This window comes from Camelina sativa, chromosome 6 (assembly GCF_030686135.1).
Source record: "Camelina sativa cultivar CO46 ecotype springtype chromosome 6, ASM3068613v1".
Taxonomy (NCBI): Eukaryota; Viridiplantae; Streptophyta; class Magnoliopsida; order Brassicales; family Brassicaceae; genus Camelina; species Camelina sativa.
This window is the reverse complement of record NC_141885.1, coordinates 14,943,124-14,965,943: the sequence shown is the minus strand read 5'-3', so window position 1 is coordinate 14,965,943 and position 22,820 is coordinate 14,943,124. Positions and strand designations below refer to the sequence as shown.

The 22,820-nt window shown below is 38.6% G+C and overlaps 1 protein-coding gene and 2 pseudogenes across 3 annotated transcripts; 2 read left to right on the top strand and 1 right to left on the bottom strand.

The window, feature by feature from the left end:
• Nucleotides 1-9,174: 9,174 nt before the first annotated feature.
• LOC104790931 (uncharacterized) lies at nucleotides 9,175-12,310 on the top strand. Of its 2 annotated transcripts, XM_019246727.2 has the most exons (9): nucleotides 9,175-9,493; nucleotides 9,613-9,817; nucleotides 9,972-10,062; nucleotides 10,312-10,457; nucleotides 10,540-10,783; nucleotides 10,865-10,969; nucleotides 11,061-11,243; nucleotides 11,338-11,539; nucleotides 11,612-12,310. In XM_019246727.2, exons 1-9 carry the CDS (start codon nucleotides 9,328-9,330, stop codon nucleotides 12,097-12,099), a joined length of 1,830 nt encoding a protein of 609 aa, XP_019102272.2. In that variant the 5' UTR covers nucleotides 9,175-9,327; the 3' UTR covers nucleotides 12,100-12,310. The 2 variants fall into 2 exon arrangements, with proteins under 2 accessions (XP_019102272.2, XP_087309161.1); XM_087453035.1 differs by lacking the exon at nucleotides 11,612-12,310 and having other exon boundaries at nucleotides 9,214-9,493; nucleotides 11,338-11,547.
• A 604-nt stretch (nucleotides 12,311-12,914) lies between these two features.
• Nucleotides 12,915-14,278, bottom strand: LOC104790930 (F-box protein At3g47030 pseudogene; annotated as a pseudogene). The gene has a single exon (XR_015559617.1). The product of XR_015559617.1 is annotated as an F-box protein At3g47030 pseudogene (transcript).
• Nucleotides 14,279-18,458: 4,180 nt separating this feature from the next.
• Nucleotides 18,459-19,278, top strand: LOC147942606 (uncharacterized; annotated as a pseudogene).
• The last annotated feature ends 3,542 nt before the right edge of the window (nucleotides 19,279-22,820 follow it).

Sequence of the window (22,820 nt, the reverse complement as noted above, 5' to 3'; positions counted from 1 at the left end):
GTCAAAGTGTGTATTGAATTTTAAATTTTCAACTTAATCCAAAACGACGTCGTTTCAATATTTTTAGACACGTGGACTCTACGTTATAGTGACTTAACAGAAAGACTAACAGAATTACTCATTAAACACGTTTATGTATATTTGAACACAAAATCAAAAGTTTATGTATATTTAAGCACAAAATCAAAAGTTTATGTGTGGAATTCAAATATTTTAAAACTGTATATATGTTTAAGCACAGTCAATAGTCCAATGTATATATTCAATATATTGTAATTGTTCAGATAGTAAATCAAGATATATGTGTTTTAAAAAAAATTAGTTTCGATTTCATGCGGTTGGGCATAGGATCATAGTGCTGTTTTTCGAGGATTTTTCAGGCTTAGTTTTTTTTTTCTTTAGTAAGAAAAAAAGAAAGAGAACATAAATACTGTATGTGTGGTGAATGGGAAAAAAGGTCAAAAGGGGTAGTTTGTGCGAGGCAAATATTAAATCCTAAATACATATGCTTTTATGGGGTGATTGGCATTTGTGGTGATCTTTTGCATTTAGTTGTCAAAGTGTGTATTGACGCTAAATCTAGAATAATTAAAACAACTAGATGAATATTAACTCCAGTAGTTTATGCTTTTTAAACAATTGTGCTACTAATTTATTTTTATTTTTTATGTAGTGCTTATTTTTATTTTTATTATAATTAGGGAAATCTTGAAAAATATAATTTTGACGTTGATTTTTTTTAATACTTCACATAGGTTTTTTTTATTTTATAATTATATTATTAGATACATGGATGAACAATTTTGTTTTGAGAGATTTAATCATTATACAATTTTTGTCTAAAACTTCTTAAAAAATATTTCAAATGAAAACATGAATTTTGTAACAAAGAGTTTTTTTGGTTGAATAAAGTTTACATTCATCAAAAAAAAACTTAAGAATTTAGATATATTCATATTTAAGCTTCTCAATTATATACTATGAAACACTAACATTTTCTTTTATCAAGAACTAACTTTTTAATAGATATAATTAAGATAGACATCTTCCTTTCATGTTAGTTTTTCAATTTCTTGAATATAACTCTAGAATTTTGTTTTTAATAAGAATTTCATTTAATTCTCTTTTTGACAACTTCTACAATGAGAATACAAAAATCTCTTCCTCTTTGTCTCTGTATTTTTCTAAAACCAACATTCTACAGTTTTATTCAATTATCTTCTATTTGATAGTGAACAAAATCTCAATCTTTTTCATATTAAAAATTTATATCTTTAGAGACAAACTCTTCAAACTATTGGCAAAATTGTAATGCTTAAACCATATGTCCATATATTCATGGTTTACGCCAAGAGGAATAAGTGGCTATTTGATTCACTCCCGACGTCCTTTTGTCTTTTGGTGATGCATTTAATTTTTTGAGACATGTTCTAAGCTTTTCAAAATTTCTTATGTAAAAATTGAAACTGTTTTTGTAATATATAAAAAAAATACATGAAAGATGTTTCATATTCCTTTTAGTTTAGATTTGTTTATTTTTGATGAGTGTGGTTTGTTTACTTTTGATGAGTGTAGACTTGTCACTCAAATGGAGAGAATTAGACATATTTCCTAATATAGATTTAAAAGACTACAACTTGACGAGGATCACAAGCACGTTTAACCCATAACCACACTACAAGAAAACAAGCTATTCCCGACTGCGGTAAGAGTCGTTAAGTAGTCGTTAATTTGCTGTTTACGACTCAGTTACGACTAAAACATGTAGTCGTAAATCCTTAGTCATTAAAAGAATAGGTCATAAAAATAGTCGTTATTTAACGACTACGCTATGACAGCATACCGTTGTCGTAAAAATAGTCGTAAGAGAGTCGTAAACTTTTACGACTACGATACGACAGGGTTACGATTAACCAGCAGTTATATAGGCAGTTGTAAAGGAGTCGTTGTGTTGTCGTAACATTTGAAGACTCGGTTATGACGGATTTACGACTAAACATGATGTACAATATTTTTGCTTGTAGTCGTAACATACTTGCTACTGATTTACGACTATTTGGCTACTATTCTATTATGCCCCATATTACATCAGTTTAGCGACTAATGTGTTGTGGAAAACAAATTTGTAAATGTTTTAAATTGAAATTGGTACATGTTTCTCAAAATATTATGAAACCAATATTGTAAATACAACAAAAACAAGACTGAGACAATAAAGTCATATTAACCGATGATTTATAATACAAACCAAAAGAGACAATTGCATACCAAGTTTCTCATAAGAAAAATATATTGGTATACATGTGTCTCAACAAAAGAGACAAGTTCAACAAAAGAGACGAGTTCAACAAAAAGAGACAAGTTCATGAGTTAGGTCTAAGAAATTGGAGATTGAGAAGTTAACCTAAGAAGCATCCATGTTTGAAGTTGGAGAAGGATCTGAATTTGAAGGTGGAGCTGTTGCAGGAAGTGTGGTTGAGAGTGGCTCTGTGGTTGCTTCAGCTGATTGAGTCTTCAAAAAGTCCATAAAGGCCGGGTCAGTTTTGCGCAGGTACATCTCCACTAAGGACAAGTGCTCTAGCTTGTCCTTCTGCTCAGCCACAGCTTGGAAATGTAGTGCTTCACGGGCCGCATTCTCTGCATCACGACGTAGGTTATAAGCAGCCTGCTCTTCGATTTTATGTTGAGTTTTTCCTTCATTTTCTCTTGCAATGACTGAAACATTGCATACTGTTGTTGTTGGTTTTCCTTGCCATTGAGAAGAGGTTGAAGAGTATGCTTAAGACTTCCAACACCATACAAATTTCCTCGTGAATCTTTCTGAGTGGACTACGAAAAAAGAGAGAAAAACACTACATAAAGAGGCTGTAGAAATCGAAAGATAATTCAATGTGGGTTGTGAAAAATTAAACTTTACCTGAATAAATATGCTTGTGTAATCATTTGCTGTGAGCTCTGGAGGCTGTGAAGTATGTTCCCCAAGGTTGGACAACTTCTGCTACAAGTTCTTCTCATAATTGAGAGAGATTTGCTCCGCCTTCCGGTCAACATAAGTACCACTTGGCTTGGTATGTGTCTTAATAAAAACCTCACCAAGACTCACCGGTCTTCCCAATTTCGTTTACTGCAATGTTACAAGAGAAGCAAGGGTTATGACATCATTTAAAGCTCCAAATGTAAATAAAAACAAAATATATGGGTGTATAAAAGTTACTAACCATTTCGGTATGGATTTGCTGATAAGACTTTGGCCCTGTAAGTGGACGTGAGGACCAAGACCACCACGATCAGACAAACGAGCTTGATAGTAGGTGAGACTCCTTTGTTGTGCTTCTTCAGTCTCCCAATACTCAACCATTGTTCGCCAAATAGTATCTACGATCCATGTTGGTCGCTCTCCACTCGTCTTGACATTGCTAATCATGTCTTTCATCCGGCGTTGGCAGATGAGCTCGAAAAACTGTTGAACTGTCCCAGTAATCAAAGGATCCCATGTGTGTGTTTTCTACAAAGCAAAGAGAATATAATGATGTTAGTGGAAACTCAACAAGTAAACATATATGTGAAAAGGTTAAGAGAGAAAAAAACTGTACAGCAAACTCGATGAAAAATCTCTCTTGTCTGTCCCGAGGCACACATGACCAGCTGTAGTATGGACCATTAAATTTATTTGTAAAACTTTTAGTAATCTTCCTTACTAGTCGCGATTTTTCGTCTCGAGTAAACCTGCAAACACATGAAATAGATGTCAAAGATTGAGTATGATTCAACAGTACTTATACATATATATAAGACCAACACAAAACAAAACCTATTAAGAACAATCAAAACAGACATGAATGTTCTAAAACTAACCATCATAGAGCATCACCGACCATCACACAACAACAAAAAATTATTTTACTTAACAATCAAGTAGAAGATAGTATTAATACCAAGTTGTGTTTAGCATTGGTGTGGGGGAGAGGACGGTGGTAAACTTCTCACGGTTTGGCACTCTAAGAAGGGCATTTAACGTGATAATCGTGTCCTCCTAGAGCTCCGGATTTGAAGCCTCAGAACCTTCATGGTAGTTGTTACTGTGAGATGATGGATGACTCTGAGCTTGAGAGTTATCAGCTGGAGACGGTGGAGGATCAGTACCACACTGTCGCGGATTGTTGTGGACCTCCTCTGACGAAAGAGGATGTTGAGTCTGACGTTGTTGGTTCACCGAGGTCTGGAAAATCGTCTGTGGCGGTGGGGATAGTTGCGGATCTGTGGTGCTACTGACGGTGAGTGTCGAGGGAAAACATGGTCTTGCTCTTAGGTTTGAGGATGGGGTAAATCTGCTGTCGGCGTAAAGTTTTATTGACTCGGTAGAGCTTTTGGTCTTCTCGCTTCCTTGATGGGGGTCGACCCTTCGCCTCTTTGGAATACATTAGGATCCATCTTCCTCTTTCTTCCTCGCTTAACTGGAGTTTTGGTTGGAGAGCCTTAGCTGCAGACTTCGTTGCAGATTGTGTTGAAGCCATCATGAAAAAGAGAATCGGGAAAGAAGAGATCGGAGATAGAGTGAAGTATCGGGGATAGATAGAGAAACCGAAGAGGATTCAGATTGAAGGATTCGGGAAAGAAATCGAAGAGGAGAGGCTCAGGGATTCGAAGAGAGAAATCGAAGTGGAGAGAGTATCGAGGTTTATCAATTAGGCTAATGAGATAGAAAATTAGGGATTTGTTAAAAGGGGGGAAAATTAGAGATTTGGTATCCCGGGTAAACCAAAATTATTTTGGTTTTGGGGGTAAATCGAAAAATTTAAGGAATTAAAATTGGTTTCTCAGGTTAATTTGAGTTAATCTGCATCTTCGACATCATAATCAAGATTTATTGGTTCATTTCTTTCTTCTAAATTATCGAAAACCAGATCTTCACTAGTAGTCACCAATACAGCATAATCATTTTTTGTTTGCAAAAGAGTCGGTTCTTTGTTCTCATATTATCCTGCAATGATTCCCCTCGGATTAAATTTTAAAATATTGAGCCATTCCTTCCTTGGTTTCTTTGTGTATGGCTAGGGAATATAGCAAACTTGATGCGCCTGGGAGGCTGTTTAGGAATATCAACAAAAATATGAGTTACACATATATATATATTATCGACATTAAAATATATATATATATATATGTACCTAGATTAATGGTTCTTATTTATTATATTTTCTCGATGAAAGAACGTCTATGACACCACCATTGTTCATCCGAGTGCCTCTATCCATAACAGGGTCATACCACTTACACTTAAAAAGTGTGATTCTCAAATTGACCATCCCCTCATACTCGAGTTCTATGATATCAGTTAAGGTCCCCTAGAAATCCGCTGCATCGGATGCATCAGTGTAATTTTCACCTTTAACACAAACTCCATAGTTACAAGTCTTTCGTCCAACACCATGATCATGTGTATGAAACAAGTAGCCTCTAGTAAAATACATTAGCCATGTTTTGACCTTGTTCAAAGGTCCATGCACTATCTCTTGAACCCAGGTAGGAAATGGATTTGTGGTGTTCCAGTAAGAAACCTGCATATATGTAACAATATATCTACATATTTTATAATTATTTAAATATATAATAAAAATGCTCCAAATAAGAATTATATAAAGACATTCATATTCTTTAACCCATAAATGATATTCGTAAGCTCTTATGGTGGAGAGTTCTTTTTCCGAAATTCCTGGATATTTTGCACCAATAAAATCCTCGAACATACTATATATACAAGACCAACACAAATATATGAGAAATTTTTTGTGGATTATATATATAATAAAGTTTATTTTACTTAATCGATATAAACTTAATTATATACCTCTCAATTGGCTGAAAATAATCACAATTCCGTAAAACATATGCATGTGCGCATTGATAGTCTCTTTCAGACAGCCATATTTTATTCATTTCTCCACTTGGACGGTCGATGTGAGTAAATATAGGAGGTACTCCAGGGACATGATATACATGGGTTTCACCTTGATCAAATTGTGTTAACCTGACCGAATGAGAAAAGTAAATGACTTTCAAATAAATGATAACAGTTTTATCTACCTTGATTGATTTTAGAATTTACCTTGATTTTGTTTGTATATTTGCGGCAAAGTAGTGCTCTGAGAAATAAGCAATCTCGTTATTGATATAAGATTCAACAATTGATCGTGCTGCATATATTTTGTTCTTTGCTTTTCCTTTCAATTTTGTAAAAAACCTTTCAAATGGATACATCCACCTATATTGGACAGGGCCTACTAATTCAGCTTCGTAGGGGAGATATATAGGTAGATGCTCCATCACGTCGAAAAATGATGGTGGAAAGATCTTTTCCAAATTGTATATGATCAGAATTATATTCTGTTTTAGAATTTGAATGCGACTTTTATGCAAAATTCTCGCACATAAGTCCCGGAAAAATGCTCCAAGCCCTACAGTATAGAATGCCAAATATTGGGATTAATTACTTTCAAATTACTATTTGGAGACTTCATAAATATAGGGATATATGAACTGGTTGATTAATACATGATAATGCAAGGTGGATGTTCCGGTCTAGGAGTTCTGCAAAGATAAATGGAAGTAGTCGTTCCATAAAAACATGGCAGTCATGACTCTTCATGCCTGAAAACTTTCCATTTTCCATATCAACACAACTAGCTAGGTCTGACGAATAGCCATCAGGAAATTTCACCGAATGTTTGACACATTCTAGTAAACTTGTTCTCGCTTCTTCTGTCAAAGTGAAGGGTGGGAAAGGAGCTTTACCATCACTATCAACATGTAACTGTAGCCGAGAACAGAATTTTTGTATATCCAATCTTGACATGATGTTGTCTTTTGATTTACCCTTCACAACCATAAGAGTATACATGATGTTATCCAAAAATTTATTCTCTGTATGCATCACATTAATATTGTGTCGAAGATTGAGGTCCCTCCAGTAAGACAGCTCCCATAATATGCTTAACTTATGCCAGTTGTGTTGTTTTCCATAGCCAGCAGTCTTCTTTTCATGACCATTTCCACCAACGTCCTTGGTTTTTGGTGGTTTTACTTCAGCCAAACGCTTGTAATAAACTTGCTCACCAGTCAACGACTGAGGTGGATACTATCTCGAAGCATCTTATCCCTTTAGGAAGTCTTTCTTATTCCTCCTTACTGGATGACCGTGAGGAAGAAATCTTCGATGACAATCAAACAGACATGTCTTCCTTCCATTAGGGAGATAAAACGATTTTGTATCTTCCATGCAAACTGGACAAGACAATTTACCATGGGTTGTCCATCCTAATAACATGCCATACGCTGGAAAGTCACTTATCGTCCACATTAACGCTGCCTTTAAATTAAAATTTTCATTCAACATAACTTGTTCCTATATTCATATTGATTTCTTCCCCATGTTTATACCAAATATAATATTCAAGGCATAAATCCATTGCTAAAAATATGATTCCAAATTCTTTTTCCCGACATAAATTTATCGTTCTTACAATGACTACAAGGACAGTGGAACATACCCCCATTATTCTGTGATAGAGATTGACTATTTGCAAATACCATGAATTGCTCCATCCCCGTTGTAAACTCCGCCGAAAAATTGCCTATCACTTCATCGAACCTCTTATACATCCACTCTCGAGAATTACTGTAATTGTATTTCCCAGCCATTATATAAGAATAATCAAAAGATATTTTTTTTCTTTTCTTTTTCTTTTTCAAGATTTTTTTTCCTTTCTTTCTTTTTCAATATTTTGTTTTTCCTTTCCACAAATGTGTTTGTTTTGATCGAGTGAGGAGAGAAGAAGTGGTGAAGCTGATAAACATAGAGGCAATTTTGGCGACTACCAAGCGACTAAAAAAATCAATCGCATAATACAAGTATACCAACCCCCAAACGAAATAAACGTGATTTTTAAATATTGGCAGTTTACGACTTTTATACAACTACATTACGACCTGCCGAAAGTGTCGCGTAGTAGTCGCTAAATAATGACTACGCAGCGACAATATGTACGACCCGCCGAAATTGTCGCATAATAGTCGCCTAATTGGTGACGTAAATGCGTCTACCGAACTAGTCGTAAATTAGGGACTATATAACGACAAGGCTATGGCTGCATTTATAATTCTATATATGAGTCGTAAGATAGTCGTTAAGTGGCGACTATTTTGACGACTAACGGATGTTGTCGCAATTTAGCGACTACGTTACGATTGTTTTTATTTAGTCGTAGTATAGTCGTAACGGAGTGACTAAATAGTCACTAAATTTAGCGACTGAATAATAGTCGTAAAATGTAGTCGGAAATGGCCAGTTTTCTTGTAGTGCGAGTAACATGACCAAAACAGTCAACCATTTGTTTATAAACATGAGAGAATGGTTGACTGCTGTCAATCCAAACCGTCAAGCATAAGCTTGGGCATAAAAACCGTACCCGAATACCCAACCCGGAATCCGACCCGAAAAACCGGGTTAGGGTAGGGTACGAGTTTGCCTATAAAACCCTATTGGATTCTATTTTCTAATACTCGTGGGTTCGAGTTAGGGTCGGGTAATACCCGGTACCCGTTTGGGTACCCATTAAACCCGAACATATAAACATATTTATAATATTTATCATTAATATAATGCAATTACCCCAAAATTATGATTATAATTTTGAATATTTCATTTAGTTTTATACCTAAATATCAAAAATAATCAAAATATCTAATATATTTTGTTATGTAAGTCAAAATTTAACTAAATTTATTTAAATTTAATTATATTTTTTCGGGTACCCGGTAGTTCGGGTACTAATCGGGTTTTAAAATTTGTAACCCAAACCGACCCGAACCCGATAGTACCCAAACCGAACCGAACCCATATATCTAAAAATACCCAATGGATTCTATTTTTCTAAACCCGTTTACCCAAACCCGAATGAATAATACCCGAACCCGAACGGATTACCCGAATGTCCAGCCTAGTCAAGCAACAACTCGTTGCAAGCCATTTTATTAGATCCAACGCAGATTTAGCTTGGGTCCCAACCCAAACTTATTTACATTTTTTACCTTTTCCTCAATAATTGAAATTGAAAAAACATAAAAAAAAAAAGTTATAAAACTGGAGAAAGATTCACATCATTACTTCTTTATTCTTTATCTACTATCTCGGCTACGGCAAAATTTTGTGTGAATCACGCCACATATCCTAAACCTTTGCCATATAAAGGTTTAGTTTGCAAAAACTTGTAACAGAAGGCTAAACAAAACAAAACAAAAAAAAAAAAAGAAGAAGCAAAAAAAAATTGTATGGAAGGAAGCAACGAAACATGCGTTTACAAGAACCCAGACGCGCCAGTGGAGGCGCGTGTAAAGGACCTTCTCTCTCGTATGACTCTACCGGAAAAGTTCGGCCAGATGACTCAGATCGAACGTGTCGTCACTACTCATCCCGTCATTACAGATTACTTCATCGGTATATACGAAACAATCCACACTCCATTTGTTTTGTGTTTTTTTTCTCTGTTTTGGTTTAAGTCAACGACCAAAACTTTTTAGTTTCCCAAGTTCCAAAATTTTTTTTGGGGGTTACAGGTAGTGTACTAAACGGTGGAGGGAGTTGGCCGTTCGAGGACGCCTTGACGTCGGATTGGGCTGATATGATCGACGGCTACCAAAACGCAGCGTTAGCGTCGCGTTTGGGTATCCCGATCATCTATGGCATTGACGCCGTCCACGGCAACAACAATGTCTATGGAGCCACCATCTTTCCCCACAACATCGGCCTCGGAGCCACCAGGTTTTTTTTTATTTTTACCATTCTCTTTTCACACTTTGAGATGTAGTGTTGTGTATTTGATTAGGGTGTTAATTGTTATAGTGTTGTTCAAATTAGATTGGATTCTTACCCTAGAAGTATATTTTGAACAAGTGTTTTTTTTAAAATGTGATAGAGATGCAGATTTGATCAGAAGAATCGGGGCTGCAACAGCACTTGAAGTTAGAGCTTGTGGCGCTCAATGGGCGTTTGCTCCATGTGTGGCCGTAAGTTCTTAATCGCTTACTCAATTAATTGAATGGAGCATTTGGTGGATACCTTTGAGTGTTCTTATGAGAATATGTTTTATTTGGCATCTCTCATATCTTAACAACATTGTGAGTATGAGCTATATTTCAATACATGAGAATTTGCCTAATCCTTAGACGTCTGTCTATACAGGCTTAGTGAAAATCAAGATTATATATAAGAGGAATGGAAGAAAATAATGAAAGTGATTTTTTTTTTGTTGACAGGCTTCGAGAGATCCGAGATGGGGACGATCCTATGAGAGTTACAGTGAAGATACTGACGTTATCTGCGAGTTGAGTACGCTTGTATCTGGCCTACAAGGCGAGCCACCCAAAGAACATCCCAGTGGTTACCCATTTGTTGCAGGAAGGTATATAACATATACTTCTAGCTAGATATATATATTATGGATTTGATGTAATTTCTTATGGATTTGTTCACATATGTGATAGAAACAACGTGGTGGCGTGCGCCAAGCATTTTGTTGGAGATGGTGGTACCGAAGGGGGAATAAACGAAGGGAACACCATTGTGTCATACGAAGAGTTGGAGAGAGTACATCTTGCTCCATATTTGAATTGTCTTGCTCAGGGAGTCTCTACGGTTATGGCATCTTACTCCAGTTGGAACGGACATAAACTCCATTCCAACTATTTCCTCTTAACCGAACTTCTCAAACAGAAACTAGGTTTCAAGGTTAGCCAAAAAAATTGACTTGGATATGAAAGAGGTGTATGATTTTAAAGCTGTGTTGCCTTTGCCTTTTTTTTTTTTTAGGGGTTTATCATTTCAGACTGGGAGGCTTTGGAACGGCTTAGCGAGCCGTTCGGTTCAAACTACCGCAACTGCATCAAAATCTCAGTTAATGCTGGAGTCGATATGGTAGATTCTAAAACTCCTAGCTAGTTAATGATTTTTCATCTCTCTGGGATGATACAAAGAACTAAGATTTAGTTAATCAATGTTACTCCAGGTGATGGTGCCTTTCCAGTATCAACAGTTTATAAAGGACCTCACCGATCTGGTGGAGTCAGGGGAAGTAACGATGTCTCGGATCGATGACGCTGTTGAGAGAATACTCAGAGTGAAGTTTGTTGCTGGTCTTTTCGAACATCCTCTCACGGACCGCTCTTTATTGAGTACTGTTGGCTGCATGGTGAGATCTCTTGTACAGATTAATGTCATTAGATTTTAATTAGACAGGAGTGTTGGGACCAGAACATGATTGACCTGTTTTTCCATTACTCCAGGAACATAGAGAAATAGCGCGTGAATCGGTTAGAAAGTCTTTAGTTCTCCTAAAGAATGGAAAAGAATCTGAGAAGCCATTTCTGCCTTTAGATCGCAATGCAAAGAGGATTCTGGTCACTGGAACTCACGCTGATGATCTTGGATACCAGTGCGGAGGATGGACAAAGGCATGGTTCGGTCTAAGTGGCAGGATCACAATCGGTAATTAAAGTGACTTCAATGTTGTTGGAAATTTTTAATGGGAACGTATCTAATATGGTCTGAAAAATGCAGGGACAACGCTTTTGGATGCCATTAAAGAAGTAGTTGGAGAAAACACCGAAGTGATTTACGAGAAGACTCCTTCTGAAGAAACCTTAGCCTCAGGTCAAGGCTTCACCTATGCCATTGTTGCGGTGGGGGAACCTCCCTACGCAGAGACATTGGGAGATAACTCGGAACTCTCAGTGCCCTTAAACGGTAACGACATTATAACTGCGGTTGCAGAGAAAATACCCACTTTAGTGGTCTTGTTTTCTGGACGGCCATTGGTTCTTGAGCCACTGGTTCTTGAAAAGACTGAGGCTTTGGTTGCTGCTTGGCTTCCTGGAACCGAAGGGAAAGGGATGACTGATGTCATTTTTGGAGATTATGACTTCGAGGGGAAGTTACCAGTGAGCTGGTTCAGAAGCGTTGACCAATTGCCGTTAACCGCTGATGCCAATTCGAATCCATTGTTTCCACTTGGTTTCGGTCTGAACTACCATTCGGCCGAGAACTAAAGTCCGGTCTGTTGAAATGTGTGCAAGTGTGAAATTTATTTGATATGATGGGAGTATGAGTGGCGTTTGTAAATTTCTATTTTGAAACAATTCATATCAAATGCTTCTGTCATTGTCTTTGCTTTCTTGTTCGACAAGAAACTGTTGTACAAATTTCCTATTGGTCTTGTTTTTATTTCTTCGCAATAAATGGACACTGGAATTACGGGTAGCTTGACTTGTGAAATTTATGAGAAGACAAAATTCTAATATTAATGGTTTCAATAGAGGAAACTTTGTTTAGACAGTTGATTTGATAAATATAGTCTCATATACTACTACAAGTACGTCTACAAGCCAGGAGTGGTGCTTCTGTCATTGTCTTGCCTTCTTGTTCGACAAGAAACTATAACTGTTCACTGTTGTACGAATTTCCTATTTCGGTTGTTTTCTCTTTGCAATAAAGAGAAACTGATCCAAAATTAAACCATAATTATTTTTTTCTGGGAAGGGTTTACCTGTAGCTTGATTTGTGATATTAATTATGAACATACAAAATTTTAATTTTATTAGTTTCTATAGAGGAAGCTTTGTTAGACGGTAGATCTGATAACTCATAGTCTCTTATGGTAATCCCATTAAACGAAACTAACATAAAAGAAAAAAAAATCATCATCAACTGTTTGATATTGGTGAGAAGTAATAAATGTTACATGCGTGCAGGTTGAGGTTACCAAATTTGTTTTGTGCCCTCTCTTTCATCAGACTATCTATCTGAAAATGGATCAAATTCTATGTTTAGTTATAGTAAAATTGTACGAAGACAAATTAGGTTACTCAAGAAGAGAAAAAGTTGAAATAGCTAAAACATAAGCTTACAACTTTCAACAAACATTGATACAAGATGGATACAACAATAAGGGTGTCTATATATAAGAACATAAATTTATATAGAAGGCCGGGGAGCTACATATGTTATAAACGATCCTAATCCATAAGCTCCACATTCTCTACATGGTTGATCAAAGTCAAAAACCTTGAGCAGGGAGCCTTCTTATCTACAATTCCGAAAGTGATTTCAATTCTTACCACAGTATTCTCCACAATATTGTAGTAGATCACTTCGAAAGGCTCCACTAGAAAGCTTGTCGACAAGACAATTTCACCTGCACTAGTCATCCCGGCAATGTATAGGAAGGAATGTGAAACTGCATACTTCCAGTAAAATGGCAATGTGTAGACAGTATTCGACCATTTGACCTCATCAGTATGATCCTCTAGAACCCTCAGCTCAAAACTTTCTGTGCCTTCATATATAATACCAGAATCTGGCAACAATATGCCCAAGTTACCTTCGTAGTTTATGAGAGCTGAACCCAAAATTGGTAACTCAACATCTAGAAAATTGAACCTCTCCGATTCAACATCAAAGCATACGACCATATAACCTGGTCGAGTTCCATAGCCCATGCGCTTAGCTAAATAATATAACACCCCATCAATGCATACCTCAGTATGTAACGCTTGATGGGGTATCGAACATTCGACCCTTTTCCAGGTCACTTCTCCCGTTCCTAATGTTGAAACTCGACACACATAATCATCAGACACGGTCAATACCTTGAAGACTTTGCCGGTAGGATCATACCCCAAATAGGGTCTACTCAGATTCCTCTTGGTTGTCGCTACGGGTAAAGACATGTACTGTCCTGTGCTAGGGTTACAGATCATCGGCTTCCTAGATTTGGTACAGATCAAACCAAGTATAGATGGACACACATCATCCGAAGAACCCAAACCTTTAGGGAAATGCATCTGGTAATGCGGATATACACAGGGGTAGTCTTGGTCTGGATCTAAATCCTGAGGCATGGAGTACAAGATCCGCTTACCCTTGTATAGGAAGGTGAATAAGAGACGCGGACGAACCGATGACACTTTCAGGTACAGTTGGGTGAAGTCTCGACGACGAAGTAGGCAAGACCAGAGCTTCGACACACAACGACACCTTGCCACGTCTTTCACTGGCAACCTTGAGAATATGTCGATGAAGACATCAGCTGGGATCTCCTTCTTGTATTCTCTTGGTGGGGACTTGCTTGCGCTGGCAACTACTTGCTTCTGCCTTTTTTCCATGGCGGCGTTTAACCCTAGACTCCCAAACATGACTTGTTTTTTATTTCCTTTTTGTTTTTCGAAGGTGTGGACACATTTTCTATTTATAAGGACTTAAAAGGAGGACCACAGCTGGTCTAACTGATGGTGATATTGGGCATGTTCGTTTCATCGCCGCAAGTACCTGCGGTTGCGGCAGCCGCAGCTATTATTGTTCGTTTGGTTGCCACAGGTACCTGCGGTGTGACGCTGCGGCAAACGTATCTTCACATTTTAAACGTTGATTAGATGCGGCGATTAAAAATGTTGTGTTTACCGCTGCCGCTGCCGCTGCCGCAGCCGCCTGCGTCGATGAAACGAACATGCCTATTGTCTTGATAATTATTCATTTCATTCAAACATAATTAGTTCCTGAATCTACCAAAAGAAAAAAAAATCTCTCATAATGTAAACTAGTTACATTTTATGACTCGAAATAACCGTTATCTTTTACCGGCAATTATATTTTCGCGCGTCATTTTTTAAAACGTTCGTTTCCATATATTTTTTGAGCTAAGAAACTAATTTGAATTACAAAAAAAGAAAAAAACATTAATTTTTATTTCGACAAATGAGACTGATCATTTATGTTTTCTCAGTTTTCAGTTTTTTTTTTTGTAACTCAACCTAAAATTGCAAAGAGCACGATAACAAATATATACCAATTTACTCCCAGTTTACAAGGTATATGAGAGTATTTATGTTTGTCGCAAAATTTGTGTGGGATCATAAAAGAAAATATAAATTTCGGAGGATGGATTTCTAAGGGATTTGTTTTTCTCAAAAATATTGTCTTGATAATTATTAATTTCATTCAAACATAATTACATTAGTTCGTGAATCTACCAAAAGAAAAAAAAATTATCTCATAATGTAAATTAGCTACATTTTATGACTGAAAATAACCGTTATCTTTTACGGACAATTATATTTTGGCGCGTCATTTTTCAAAATGTTCGTTTCCATATATTTTTCGAGCTAAGATACTAATTTGAATTACAAAAAATGAAAAAAATAATTTTTTATTTTTGACAAATGAGACTGATCATTTATGTTTTCTAAGTTTTAATTTCACTTCTTCTTTTTCTGTAACTCAATCTAAAATTGTAAAGAGCATGATAACAATTATATACCAATTTACAAGGTATATGAGAGTATTTCTGTTCATCGCAAAATTTGTGTGGAATCATACAAAAAATAAAAATTTGGGAAGATTTATTTGTGACGGATTTGTTTCTCTCAAAAATATTTTGGTATTACTCTATTTGCGACAGATTTTCTAGTATATTCTCTTAAAAATCGCTAGTTTTCTTGTAATAAAAATTCACTTGAATAATCAATATTCGTAAGTCAAACAAATAATAATTTATACTAGAACTAAACAACAATAAAAATATGAATAGATGTAAAATCATGAGTGATATACCTTAATCTTTTTTTTTTTAATTTAAAAATTATTAGAATAGTGGAGTAAAGACTTAAACACGAAATCTCATGCACATTTTCGTTCATGATGATATACTTTAATCTTTCTCAAAAATGATGATGATGCAATATTTAGCTTGGAAATTATCGAAACTATTTGTGTGTTCATTCCATCTAACAAAAACTAAAAACAGAGATAAAATGTTTTGTATAGCTTTTAAATAGTTGGGTATTTTGAACTTTTATTAAAAAAGAGAATAAGCAGTTACACTTTGTCCAAAAAAAAGGCAGAGAATAAGCCGTTACACTTTGTCCCAAAAAAAAGCCCTTACACTTTTGACACTTTTAAAATAAAAAATAAAAACTGAGAAGCCGTGTAAGTTTAAAAGATGTGTAATTAAGCAAAAGTTCTCACAGCCACTAACCAATAATCTCTTAAATGGCTAACTTTTTTTTTGTTTATTTGAATTTATATTAATCCATCAAGAACCAAGAAATTACAACAGTGGCAACTGACATTTACTAAAATCATTTACTACGATGGTGTCTTCGTCCACCTTCGTCTACTATCGCCCAAAAGAACTGCCGTCATCCGCAACTAGAGTCTATGTGAACCGCCTTCGTCTGAAACCGGAGCCTGAGTAAACCGCCGCCATCTGCAACCGGAGCCTGAGTGAACCGGCATTGCTTCCACCTCTTCAAAGAAAGAAAAAAAAAACCCTAATTGTTTTAGCTGATGGGCTTTGTATTTTGATGGGTCTTTTCTCTGTTGGGTTTTTTAAAACCAAAATTATGTTACTAAAACATAAAAAAGTGGACTAACACATTTTCTTTTTTTCCCTTTTTATGATACTAGTTTTTGCGAATTCAAATTTCTCTCCCAGGCGCCTTTCCCAAGAAGAGATGAAGGAAGCTATTAACCAGATCTCAACTACTCTTCTCTACCAGATCTCAACTACTCTTCTCTCCCAGGCGCCTTTCCCAACCTTTTATCCAACGGTTTAAACCCTGTCTACATGATGTCTCCGCTAACCTCCGACCCAAAACCTAGATCGTGCTCAGCCGATGATACTCAAACCTCGCTTCCGACCATTAACTTGCTGATTCCAACCTATTAATTGCAGAAGTTATTGCTCCCCTGAACCCTCCCAAACCATCTAACCGTTTTGTTTTCAGTTTAACTGTCTCAAACTACTTCCCTTTAAACTTTTCCCACTTCTTCCACCATCCACTTCAGAGGACATCTACCTCAAAACCGGGCAATGGCGAATCGAATCCCTTATCACCTCAAAGGAAAGGAGCCAGTCCAAGGTTTCTCACCGCCTCCACACAAGAGAATTAGAGCTCCAGACATCGACACTTCTGACCTGATACAGGAGAACTCTCTAACCCTCATTGGCCGTCTCATAAACCCTGCAGGACAAAGAATGCGAGCTCTCTTTCCGTTCCTTCTCACCCGCTGGAACCTACAGGACAAAGCTGAAGGCTCAGATCTGGGTCAAGGTATTTTCCAATTTAGATTTGAAACGGAAGAAGATTTAAACCAAGTGCTAGCAAACAGACCTTACCATTTCGACCAATGGATGGTTATAATCCAAAGATGGGAACCAGTTATATCTCCAACCTTCCCAGCTATGATCCCTTTCTGGACTGAGATCAGAGGCGTACCAAAGCACTTTTGGAAAGAGGAAATGGTCAAATCCATTGGTGAAGTATTAGGAAAAATCCTTGCGTGGGACATCTCCCCTGCCTCTGTCAGAGTGAAAGTCCTTATAAATGGACTAGAGCCTATCACAAAAGAAACCATAGTTGAATTCGCAGATGGTAGCGAAGCCCTCATAACCCTGGAGTATAGAAGCCTAAAAAACCACTGCTCCCACTGCTTGCGCCTAACACATGATAAGTTATCGTGTCCAGGTCTTTTCGACCCCAAAGAGGAGTCCCACAAACCTAGTAATTCTCAAACTCATTCAGGTTCTATTGCTGTCACCAGGAATTATTATACCCCACAAGATAACTTCCTACCACCTCGAAGGCCTCTCCATCAGACTTCCAGAAGAGATAACAGTGAGAAAAGCACCCACCCCAGGAAGAGATCTTTCAAGGACATGAGCTATAGAGCGAGACGACCAGCTGAACAGAGAATCACTCACTACACTTCGCGACAACATCTCAGAGGAGGCCCTGATAGGTTTCACTCAAATCACTCTGGTAGCCGTGAGGAACCCACACACACTCGTAATGGAAACCATCAAAACAAAAACCCCCTAGCTCGTAACACAATGTGGAGAGAAAAGACAGCCTCATCTCTCGAGGCCCTAGGAGAACCATCAGTCTCATCAAGGGCAAGACGTCCTCCATTGGAACGCAATATAACAAGCCCCGACCCCCAAACCCCACCTCCCTAGCCTATCCAAGCTGCAATTACCTCAACTCAATCGCTGGAGGGAAGGGAAACAGAGCGACACCTCCCATCTCGAGAACAGGTAATGAGTGACCTTCAGGAAGTTACTATCCAATACATATCCTGCCCTGATCCCACAAAGAGTGCAGCCAGAAGAATGCGAGTTCTCCAAAGTGATGCAGATAACATTATGGAGACTACTGCTAACTCCATTCTGGCATCAAACCTAGCATCAGTTACTGGCCCCCTGCAAGCAAACAATGGAGTAAACGGAAGTCAAACCCAGGAAACCTTACCCCAAAACTTTACACAAGGTACAATACAAGAGACGGGTGAGACACTGAAACGTGGACGTGGGCGACCCCCGCAACAAAAACAAACCACAAAACCAAATCAAAAACTCCCAGGAGCAAAGTCCCAGAAACTTAACTTCGCTCAAGGGTCCCCAAGGAGGATATCAAAAACTAACTCACCAACGCGCTCAGGCCCTTCTAGACCTCCTCATAGGAAGAACTCAAAGGCTCCGGTAAATCTTAACCTTACTGAACAAACAAACCCTCTCCCAGATCAGGATCCGGAGCGTTCTCAAGACCTAAGTGACAACCGCACCCTGCAGAGGTCTCAAGCCCCTCCTGCTGCACCAAGAGTGCCTATCTTTCCTGCAAGTAAGAAGAGAAAGGCGGATTTTCAGAAACCGCCAACCCCTCTTCCTTAAGAGTGGCGAGTTGGAACTGTTGTGGGTTGGGGAACCCCATAACAGTCCAACGTCTGAGAGAAATCCGGAAAAAGATTTTCCCGGACATTCTCTTCCTGATAGAAACCAAAAACTCACCTGAATCAGTCCTCCAAACGCTCCACTGGCTGGATTATCCACACCACCACATAGTTCCCCCTCCCTCTCAAGCTGCTGGTGGTCTAGCACTATTCTGGAAAGCAAACTTAGAAATTGAGGTTAAATCCTCAAACCAACACTTTATAGATACGGAAATCAAAGCAAAGGGGAGAAGTTTCTTTGCGACCTTCCTGTATGGAGAACCAGATAGGGGAAAGAGGCTTCAAGTATGGATGCAACTTCAAGAGATAGCTTTATCTCGATCAGGTCCCTGGTTTGTCACGGGAGATTTCAATGATATAATATGCAGTGATGAAAAGGTTGGTGGACCAGAACAAACTGAAGGATCATTTACTGACCTGAGATCCTTTATGTCAACTTGTGATCTTTATGACTTGAAGCACTCCGGAAACTTCCTTTCCTGGAGAGGAAAACGCCACTCGCATGTGGTTCGTTGCCGGCTTGATAGATCCATGGCAAATAGTGATTGGGTACTGGCGTACCCCTCGGGTAGAAGTGAATACCTACGCTTCGAAGGTTCGGATCATCGCCCACTGATCACCTCTTTCGACCCTGTCAAAAAATATTACAAAGGCCTGTTCCGTTACGACAGAAGACTCAAAGACAATCCCGAAGTGAAAAACCTTGTTCTCAAAGCCTGGAACCTGAACCCTACAGCCTTGGTTGACCAACGCTTACATCTATGCCGTCTTGCGATAATAAAATGGAGCAAAGAACAAATGCTGAATAGCAAACAGGAGATCCTCTCTCTTAGTGAACAACTCGAAGAAGCAATGTGTGATGACAATGTGATTCAATCCACCATTGATACCTTGAACCAACAACTTCTTTTGGCTTACAAACGAGAGGAGGAGTATTGGAAGCAGCGGAGTAGACAATTGTGGCTAACCCTTGGGGATAAGAATACAGGCTATTTTCATGCTGCAACAAAAAAACCGACGGGCCATTAATAACATCTCTGTGTTAGAATCTGCTTCAGGGCACAAAGTCTATGAGGAAAAGGAGATTGTTAAAGTCATTTCAGACTATTACGAGGACATCTTTACTTCGCAAGTAGGAACAAGAGATAAAGTGGTCCAGGAAGCTCTCTCACCGTGTGTCACTGCAGAAATGAATACAACACTTATAGCTATGCCCACACCTGCAGAAATCAAACTAACCTGTTTCGCAATACACACGGACAAAGCTCCGGGTCCAGACGGCTTCTCAGCTAGCTTCTTCCAGACAAACTGGGATACGATGGGAGATGCTATTATTGCGGAAGTCCAATCCTTCTTTATCTCGGGCAACCTACCACAGAAAATAAACCACACGCATGTCAGGCTCATTCCAAAAACCACAACAGCACAAAAAGTCTCAGATTACAGACCTATTGCTCTATGCTCTGTCTATTACAAAATTATCTCAAAGCTCCTAGCTAAGAGACTCCAACCAGTGTTACACACATGTATCTCTGAAAACCAATCCGCTTTTGTTCCACAACGTGCAATTTCAGATAATGTGCTAATAACACATGAAGTTCTACATTACTTAAAGACTTCGGGAGCTGAGAAAAGATGTTTCATGGCAGTTAAGACAGATATGAGTAAAGCCTATGATAAGCTTGAATGAGATTTTATTAAAACAGCAATGGAAAGATTAGGTTTTCATCAAACCTGGATTCGCTGGCTCATGCAATGTATCAAAACAGTCTCTTACTCTTTCCTGATAAATGACCAAGCAAAAGGACTGGTGACGCCTCAACGTGGAATCCGTCAAGGGGATCCTCTATCCCCCTACATCTTCATCATCTGCAGCGAAGTGCTCTCAGGACTTTGCTTGAAAGCACAGAGAGAGGGTAACCTAATTGGTGTCAAGGTTGCAAAAGGAAGTCCTAGGGTTAATCACCTCCTTTTTGCAGATGATACTATGTTCTTCATACGAGCAGATCAACACAGTTGCTTAACTCTCAAGAATATCCTACATAAATACGAGGCAGCATCAGGACAGAAAATCAACCAGTCCAAATCCTCCATAACTTTCTCTGCAAAAACCCCTATGTACATGAGAACTCAGGCTAAGGACGTACTTGAAATCAAGAAGGAGGGAGGTCAAGGGAAATATCTAGGTCTACCTGAGCTATTTGGAAGAAAGAAAAAGGATCTATTTACCTCTATTGTGGATCGCATTAAACAAAAAGCTCTCAGTTGGTCTTCCCGCTTCTTATCTACGGTTGGGAAGCTAACCATGCTCAAGTCAGTCCTATCCGCCATGCCAACCTATACCATGTCGTGCTTCCATCTACCTGGTTCATTATGCAAAAGAATTCAGTCAGCTCTTACAAGCTTGTGGTGGGATACGAATACTGAAAAGAAGAAAATGTCATGGATTGCTTGGAGGAAAATCACAAAACCGACAAAGTTTGGAGGTCTAGGAATTAGAGATATCAAACACTTTAATAAGGCACTATTGGCAAAGCTAAGTTGGAGATTACTAACAAAACCACACACACTCCTGGCAAGAGTACTACTCGGTAAATACTGCAAAAACTTATCTTTATTGGACTGCAAGATTCCCTCCTCAGCCTCCCATGGTTGGCGAAGCACTGGAATGGGCAGAGACTTGTTAAAATCAAAGCTTGGGAGAGTAATAGGCTCCGGTGCAAATACACCAATATGGCGAACCCCTTGGCTCTCTACCAGCTCCCCTTTAGCCCCTATAGGTCCACCAATTGAAGCCTCCCAACACCTCAACGTTGCTGACCTTCTCCTACCAAACTCCAGGGGCTGGAATGTGGACCTTATCAAACACATCCTCCCGGCGTTCGAACAAGATATACTGCTACTGAAACCAAGTTTATAGGGAGCAGAGGATATCTGGGCTTTGCTACCCACCAAAGATGGCTGCTACACGGCAAAATCTGGTTACTTTGAATCCACTAACCACGAGCCTGAGCCCCCGGTAACTAACCCCATTATCCCCTCGAGTGAGCTTCAATTTGACTAGCAAAGGAACATCTGGGCAATCAAAACCTCTCCGAAAACTAAGCTTTTGCTTTGGAAAGCCTCACAGAACGCCCTCCCTGTAGGTGCAAACCTTCTCCACCGAGCAATCAGCGAATCAGCAAAATGCCCTTATTGCGATGAAGAGGAAACGATCACACACTTGTTCTTCCATTGTGCCTTCGCTCGCAAGATCTGGGAATTGCTCCCAGTTAAGACATCAATACAGTTGAATGATGTAACCTCAATAAGACAAGGTATCGAAGTGTCGAATAGACTTATATGCTTACCTCCAACTAGTGTGGGTACTGGACCAATCAGTCCCTAGCTGTTGTGGTCGATCTGGTCATCCCGAAATCAATTAATCTTCAGCAAAAGACGGATCTCGGAGGATGAAACTTTGCAAATTGCCTTGGTAAGAGCCAAAGAATGGCAAAATGCGCAAGTTTCGTGTGTCAGACCCGATCCACCCCAAAAATCACACCTTAACCCTCCAAATCCCAGACCTAATCTGATCTGTTTCACTGACGCTGCTTGGAGAAATGATGTCGCAGGTTTAGGTTGGGTTTTCAAGGGCCCGAACGACCTGGTGATAAAGGAAGGTTCTGCCTCGATGAACTACGTAAGCTCACCCTTGATGGCCGAAGCACTGGCAACTCTTACCGCGATAAGAGTTGCCCTTGAAACGAACATCACAGAGCTCTCTTTCGCTTCCGACTCGCTCATGCTGGTCCAAGCTCTTAACAAGAAGATCCAATTGAAGGAACTTCACGGGACTCTTCATGATGTCCTCGATCTATCCTCTAATTTCACTAGTTGCTCGTTTAATTTCATTCCTAGATCTCAGAATCAGCAAGCCGACTGTTTGGCTAAGGAAGCTCTCAGTCTGTTTATGAACCTTTAATTAAATAATGAAAAGTCGTTT